The 8,479-nt window shown below is 39.9% G+C and overlaps 1 protein-coding gene across 1 annotated transcript in view; it reads right to left on the bottom strand.

The window, feature by feature from the left end:
- The window catches only part of Pir (pirin), a 95,425-nt gene that overhangs the window by 9,015 nt on the left and 77,931 nt on the right, over positions 1 to 8,479 (bottom strand). The window contains exon 8 of the mRNA XM_031370894.1: positions 5,023 to 5,105. Within this exon, the coding sequence (XP_031226754.1) occupies positions 5,023 to 5,105 (83 nt within the window). The remainder of the gene's footprint in view (positions 1 to 5,022; positions 5,106 to 8,479) is intronic.

The following is an 8,479-nucleotide window of genomic DNA, read 5'->3' as shown; positions in this document are numbered from 1 at the left end:
AAACTAATGATAGAAGCCATGTAAAAGCAAAGAGGCTGAAAGATGAGCCTAAGACAGACAAGTCCTTAGGTGCCTCTATGCCAATGCCTTTATGGATACTTATTTTCAGCATCCTCATACATGGTCCTAGAGACTCAGATGACTATTTCATGTAGAACAACTCCAACTCTGAAGCAGGGCCTTTAAAATTGCAGCTCATGCCTTTTGTTTTGGTGTGTCTTCCTCATTCCTAGCTAAGTCTTTTTCATCTGACTTAAATACTAACTTTCAAAGCTTGCCTTCAGGGCCAGCAAGATCATCAGCAAGTAAAGGTATTGACCACCCAACTTGTATTCCTGACACCCACATGGTAGAAACAAACTTAAGATTTGTCCTTTGACCTCCTCAAGTGCATCATGGCACTTTAACTAAATAAAACAAAAATAGGTAAATTGCTTTTGATACGCCATAACTTACTGCTAGGAAATATGTTGAGTTTCATTGGGACGAAGAATACATGATCAAAGCCCAGAGGAAAGGCCCAGGGGTCATTAAATGTGTCGATAACTTCCAAATTATGAGTTTCTAACTCAGTTAGATTGATTATAACCACAAAGCTTACAATAAAAGCAGGCCCATGAGAGTGAAACTAAGGCATGTTTCCTGCCTGCAGTAGCATTTATTACTGTGATGAATTACCTGGGAAAAAATGATCCAAAAGAAATTGAAGTTCAGCATGATTTAATTGCATGCAGTTGTTCTTTCTAGACTTCACTATTTATACTTTGGGCTTCGGTGGAAAGATCAAGCAGTGAACTATTATTAAGTTTTTTTTTTTTAAAAACCTACTGGTTCTTTTTTTTTCTAGTGGTTCTTTTTATCATGAACTTTTACATAGAATAAAGCAAGTCACTGCCTTTAGTTCACATTGGGTGGTTTGTTTCATTTCTGTGTTTTACTGGTTATTAATCAAATCATTTGAATGGGACATCCATGGACTGTGACAGTTTAAGAACATAGGTGTCCTCAACCATTGTTTTCATGACAGCTAGTGTTTGTCTACTTCAATACACTTACTACAGATGAGCTTTCGATTCTTCTAAGACTCTGGTACAATATGCATACAAAGTGTAGATGGAGCCTTTGTAAGTGTACTCATGTACTTCTAATCATCACTCAGGAGAAAAGTTTAGCACACTAATTATAGGCCAAACCAACATGGCGAACTTTTAAAACAGGCACTTCAGGGTGACCTGTACCAATTCAGGATCATGTGTCCATAATAACTTGATGTTTACAATCTCTAAGAAGTTTGAAATATTTGGATTCATTATAAAGTATCCATACCTTGGATTTTGTCCATGAAGTCAAAGGGTCTGGCCCAAAGACTTTTAAACCTGGTATAAACCAAAGCCACTGCCATTGTTAGGTGTTACAGCAGACTTAAGAATTAATGGTATGGTGTGGGGAGGTTGTTCAGTGGTTAGAGCACTTGCCACACACGCATGAAGACTTGGGTTTGCATCATCACATAAAAAGAAAAAGAAATAATGAGATAAGGTAATCTACCCACTGAGGAAGAAAGTCTGGGTTCTCATGGGCTGCCCCATGTTAACCTGAAATAAATCAAATAAATGGTGAGATGGAACAAAGAAAATGGAGGTGTGGCTTTGTACACTATCCTTTTCTTTGCTTCTTCTCCTGCCCTACAGAGTGGCCACCCTAGAGGAATGGCCTATACTACTGGTCGGCCATGTATGGTGGAGGACATGCAGGTGAGATGTACTGAAACTGCAAGCAGAGCAGAGCTAGAAGGAAGTCAGGTGTAAATCAGTTCCTCATTCTTGACCACAATTCAGCTCATCTTTCTTCTTATCAGAATCTTCAGGCTAACATGAGTTCCACACAGAAATGAATAGCCTTGCTTTGAAACCTATTGGTCAGTGTCCCTCAGGGCTGTTGCTAGATGTAAAAATTGTTATGTGTCATTGAGCCTGTGATGTGACTCCTCATTAAACAATGCATGTGTGTTAATCAGTTAAATTAGGTGTTGTCAGCAGTTTTATTTCCACTTCCCATTATTGTGTACCTAAAATTTACTGCACCAAGGACTGACAAACTTTCTCTATAAAAGGCCAGAGAGTTTTTAGGCTTTGTAGGTAATGCAATCTTTGCCATAACAGACTTCCACCTACACACTATAACAATCCATGATAAATACAGAAATGAACAGATGTGACAGTGAACCAGTAAAACACAAAGAAATAGATCTGGATCTGGCCTTTTTGACATCATTTACTGACCTCCGTGCTAGCTCTGGAACAGACCCTAGCATAGGTAATCCTGATTGATTTTAACAATCCTACACAGTTGGCCTCAATCCTTTCAATCTTGCAGACAAATGCAAAGAAGCCTAGCCTAGTGCAACAGATCATTGAGTAAAGGGATTTGGTGCCAAGCTGGATGATCCAGGTCTGATAGATACCTGGGAACCACATGGTGGAAGAAAAGAAACCATGCCTGAAAGTTATCCTCTGGATTCCACATGCATGCTTTGGCACATGTACACCCACACACATAAACACAGATGAATAATAAATGTAAAAAAAAAATGAACAAAAACAAAGTACAGAGAAATTTAGAAACATATCCACAGCCACACAGCCAACAAGTAGCAAAGCCAAGACCCGAACCTTCACAGCCTCTATCTTTTAATATAAAGGGGACTTCCTACAGACACATGACCTCTTTAAATGAAAATTATTATTATTGTAAATATATGTTTTCATTCTGAAGTTGTCATGATGCATGGTTGCCATACAAACAATGATGGAACTGCATAAACCAGAATGCCCCTGTGTCACGGATGCCATTTTGCCAATGAGCTAATACTTATTTTTGTCTGTTCCAGCTACGTTCTGACCTGCAGCTTCCCCCATCACTTCTTTCCATTTTGGCTTCTCCATCCTTCCCTGTGAGTATTCTTTGCAATGTAATAGGGAGAATTGAGGTTGCCAAACATAACTAGACCCCATTGGAAACTAAATATATCAGGAACTTCTGGCCCGTAAATAAATTTCAAAACTTTTCTCTATATTGGGTTGAGGTATGTCAATTTTACTTTTTGGTAGGTAGTTTTGTATGGTTTGACATTGAAACAGAGAGCATTGACCCTGGGATATGCATTTTCTGGTGTTTCAGACATTTTTTTTTCTGTTTATAGTTCCTAGAGGTGTTACTGGTCATCAAGACAGGAGAGGTGAATTACTAGTAAGTTGGATAGAGACATAAAATCTCCCCCAGTCCCTTGCATTATGTGATACTAGGATCAGAGAGCTAGAAGTGAAAGAGATCACTTCTCTATTTAGCTGCCACTGAAATAGTTCCTATTCCTGCTTTTCAAAATGAAACTACACAGGCACTTGTGCACAATTGTCTCCTTCATCTTTCTTACTGGGGAGTGACACAAAGCAATGAGAAAGCCTTAATGGGCTCACAGAATGATGAGCCGATTGCTCAATAAAATGGAACAGACACAAAAAAAGAACTGAGAAATCTAGGAAAATCGCTCCCAAGAGCCCTACAACATAAAAAGCAGAGATTCCTTTAAAGGAACTATGAAAAACATCACACGCTCTTCTTAGCTCCAAATGGGGATGATTCTGAAAGGACTGTCTTTGAGCATGTAGATCTGCATTTATACTCCTGGATGGCTAGATAAGTTTAACTTATGCTAAAATAAATAAATAAATAAATAAATAAATAAATAAATTTTATGATGGTAATATTTTAAAAATGAAGATGCATTGCCTTTAGATCCAAATATAGACTTTTACATTATTGCTAAAGGCAAGAAAAGAAACTCTGAAATACACCAATAGAAACCTTAAAATAGACCAATGTAATCAGCAGAGATTAGTAAACAGGCTTGACAAAACAGTGGCATAATTTATTTCCCATGGAAGAGAAAAAATTTCCATCTCAATGAGCAAATTAAGCATTTTCATGGAAATCAGTAAAAAGTGTAAGTTCAGGAAATTAAAAGGGAGGGAAAGATTGTAAGAATCCGGAGAGTGGACATCTATAGTGAAATGATTTTCTGGACACAATGGGCCACTATACATATGAATTCAAAGGAGCTATGACTTTGTGCACAAGACTTACACAAGATTAAGCCAGACAAAATTCCATCAGGATGGAGGAGGGATCATGAAGTCCCTGTCTGAGGAACTATTGGCACCTAATGGCTGATAGGGGAGGAAGTGTAAGTTGTCTTCAGGAATCCAACCCCTGAGAGGATACTGATGCTCCAGATGACAGTCCTATACCTTTGTACATACAGCCAGCATAATAGGTGGACTTGGTGGGTTAAAACAGAGGCAGTACATGAAGGAATACTAGGAATGAATAATGAGGGAGAGTGGAAAGATTGGAAAGGAAGAGAATGGATATAATCAAAACATATTATATGAGTTTTAAAAACTCAAACATTCTTTAAAAAGATGATTGAATGTTTGGGTCTGGGAAAATGTCTTAGTTGGTAAGAGCACTTGATGCTAGACCATGAGAACCTGAATTTGAATCCCAGTCACCCACATAAAAATATGTGTGCGATCACTAATGCCTATAACCCCTAGGTTTCATCGGGGGCGGGGGGGTGTTCAGATGTTCAGAAACAGGTAGATTCTTAGAGTTCCCTGGCCAGGTAGCCTAGATGCAATAGTGAGTTTCAGGTTCAAAGAGAGGCCCTGTCTCAACAGTCTCAAAGGAATAAGGTGGGAAATGATAGAATAGGAGACTTAACATCCTCCCTTGGCATTTACATGTGTATGTGGGCATGAGCACCTACACCTACACATGTCTCTCTCTCTCTCTCTCTCTCTCTCTCTCTCTCACACACACACACACACACACACACACACACACACACACAAACACACAGAGAGAGACAGAGACAGAGAGACAGAGACAGAGAGAGACAGAGGCAGAGAGAGAGACAGAGAGAGAGAGAGGCATGAAGAAAGAAAATTAAGTTTAAAATACCTTATTTTCCAACTGGACAGTGTCACCTTCTCCAAGCACTGCAGTGTGATGTGGTTCTATCTTTTGTTGAGCATCATCAGGCCCTACAACAAAAGATGATGCAGTAACTTCAGTAACTGTTGTGGTATATTTATCCAATCACCACACTTTTGATTAACTACTTAGCACCATAATGCTCATTTTAATTTCAGAAATAGCAGACGTAGGAAAGCCCCTTGAATTTGAGGGTTGTTTATGCTTATTATTGTTAAAGGCTAAACTGTACTGGTTTTCAGTGCAGAAAAGAGCAGGAAAATGAATCCTGCAATATGTTTCTATTATATTCTTAGTGCATGACTACATGACTGACTTTTAAAAGCCCTTGAAATTGCAAGCTCATAAGAATGTTCTCTTGTATAAAATACAAGCCTCATAAGAAGCAGAGCTAGAAATAAAATCAAATGTTATCGATAATTCATCTCAACAAGAAATTACTGAGCATCTCCAACTTTCAAGTACTAGAGAAAAATGCAAAAACGTGCAAATCACATTCCTTGCATCTAAATAATTCAAAATGTTCTTGGGACCAACCAAACATAAGCACATGCAATCATCAGAGAAGAATTCAATGGAAAACTAGATGAGTTGGATAGCAACTTATAGAATACTGCACAAGGTCTGCTCCTAAACACTCTGCAGGGTGGGTGCCTTCTAAGCACTCTGCAGGGTGTGTATCTTTAGGCTAGCATTCCTTCCCTTCTAAGGCTTACAGATGAAATAAAGCTAGCTCATACTTAAAGATAACAAAAAAACTCATTGGGAACAGGAATTTTGGGGGCTTGTTCAGGTTGAAGCACCCCAGGCATTTGTTCTGGAGGAAGTAAGACTTTAACAGAGCTGCACAAGGTAAGACAGACCTTCAAGAAACAGCACTTGGAAGAGGGTATTGTGGACAAGAGGATAGAGAGTCAGTCGAAGGGAGTGGCTGAGAATTTCTAAGGAACCTGTGAACCTTCTGTCACAACTTTAACAGTTACTGGAAAGGATGAAAGTGAATCAAGGAAATTCTTTAAAATCATCCTTATCCATACAAAGGGAGTGAGTGAGCCTCTCTCTCTCTCTCTCTCTCTCTCTCTCTCTCTCTCTCTCTTTCTCTCTCTCTCTCTCTCTTTCTCTCTCTTTCTCTCTCTCTCACACACACAGAGATACTCACACACACATATTTGTACACACACATTCACATGCACATACACAAACATATACACACACTCACACATATTCACATACACATATACGCACACACTCACATGTATACGCACACACTCACACACATTCACATGCACATAAACAAACACACACACTCACATTCACATGCACATACACAAACACATACACTCACATACATTCACATGCACATACACAAACATACACACATTCACACATACACTCACACTCACACACAATCACATACACAAACATACACATACATTCACAAACATATACACACATACTCACACACATGAACACACATGAACACACACATAAACACTCACAGAGAGAGTCAAAGACAGAGAAATAGAGAGAGAAGAGAAATGATCAGATCTGTGTCTTGAAAAAGTAATTATAGAAGCAGAGCATAAAAGGAATAGGAGGGTGGGCCTAAACTTAGGCATACCTGTTGGGAGCTCTCTGTAATGGATTAAAGTGAACGTGGATTACAGTGTGGATAGGAGTGAAAAGAGAAAGATAGGTTGGAAGAGAGGGAAGAAGGGTGGGAGGGAGTTGAGAAAGAATCTAAGTCTGATTGTCCTCAGCACAAGTATGTGGTGACCCAAGGAGAGCAGCAGCAGTTCTGCAAGAGGGAGCTGGACAACGGAAAGGTCCAAGTGTGCTAGAATAGACACAGAAAGCTGCAGCAAAGGGTCTATACCTTCCAGCTGGGTATAAAAACCAAACAGGTGTATGAACAGATAACAGAGCGACGATCCAAGATCCAGCATCAAAGAGTTAGAGAGAGGGCTCAGATGACTCTGAGCATAAGAGCACTTCCTGCACAAGCATGAGGACTTGAGGTCAAATCCCTATGATTCATATAAACAGCTGGCATGGCTGTGCATGGTTGTAACCTTAGCACTGTGGGGAGCAGACAGGAGGATCATTGGGTTTTGTTGGCCACCATCTTTGCTCCAGGTTCAGTAAATGACCGAGTCTGAAAGGAATTAGGTAGAGAGTGATAGGACAGATCTTCTGACCTCCACATATGCACAGGTGCATGTACTATGTCTGTATACCTCAAATACAGAGACAGAGAGAGAGAGAGACAGAGACAAAGACAGAGACAGAGACAAAGAGAGACAGAGAGAGAGGCCTCAAGCTAAAACCTAAAAAGTATTAAGAAAGTGATTAAATGAAACAATAACTTGACAAATTATTATAGAGAAAGAATCACAATTTGTAAATTTGGGGGATATTGATTAGCATTCTAACAGCCATGTTTTCTAGAAAAGTTATCTTCCAGCCTATATTTTGGAGATAGGGGATATATTCCATAGAGGGCATATGGCTTACACTGTTTGTTGGTATTCTGTCTGGACTCCACCCCCACAATAGCCAGGTAGGCCCAGCCCACTATAAAAGAGGCTGCTTGCCCCCCCTCTTGCTCTCTTGCCTCTCTTGTCTCTCGCTTGCCCCTTGCCCCTTGCTCCCCCTCTCTCCCCATCCCCTTCTGACCTTTCTTCACGTGCTCATGGCTGGCCTCTACTTCTCTATTCTCTCTTTCTTTCTCCCTTTCTCTGCCTCTGCTACCCTCTTAACTCCCCTCCCCATGCCCTGAATAAACTCTATTTATTCTATACTATACCATCGTGTGGCTGGTCTCACAGGAGAAAGGGATGGATGCCTTGGCATGGGCTTGCCGAGGCACCCCTACCTTCCCCCACATCCACATAGAACATATTCTTATAGCTCTTTCTCTTTTTACACACTCTTATCACAACACTGTTGCTGAAAAACATGAAAGAGGATTTGGGCAGAACAAGAATTCTTATCCTGGAGTAAGAATTCTGCAGCTAGAACTGAGACTAAGTGTGGCCTTGGGTGGGAGACAGATCACACATGTGCTTTCTCCAGCACTTAGCTGCCATGTAGCTTTTCTTCAGTCATTAACTGTAGCCAACAAACCACAGCATTATTTGTTCTGCTGATAACTCTGTCTCCAAAAGAAGTCACAGATATTTTTCTGCCATGTTACAGTGCAGTACATATCTCAGAATAGAGTTTATGCTAGTTGTCACATACAATTAAGAGCAGACCTGCTACTAAATCATGTAATTTCAGATGCCAATAGAGAAGCATACAAGTAATTGTAGCATAAACTGGCTCTTTAACACTTTAATGATGTCACTCAATTTAAAGCCAGCCTAAATATAGCTATCTCCTGAGAGGCTCTGACAGTATCTGACTGACACAGATGTAGAGG

This window comes from Mastomys coucha, chromosome X (assembly GCF_008632895.1).
Source record: "Mastomys coucha isolate ucsf_1 chromosome X, UCSF_Mcou_1, whole genome shotgun sequence".
Taxonomy (NCBI): domain Eukaryota; kingdom Metazoa; phylum Chordata; class Mammalia; order Rodentia; family Muridae; genus Mastomys; species Mastomys coucha.
Note: the sequence above shows the minus strand (reverse complement) of the source record. Positions and strands in the feature narration are given on the sequence as shown.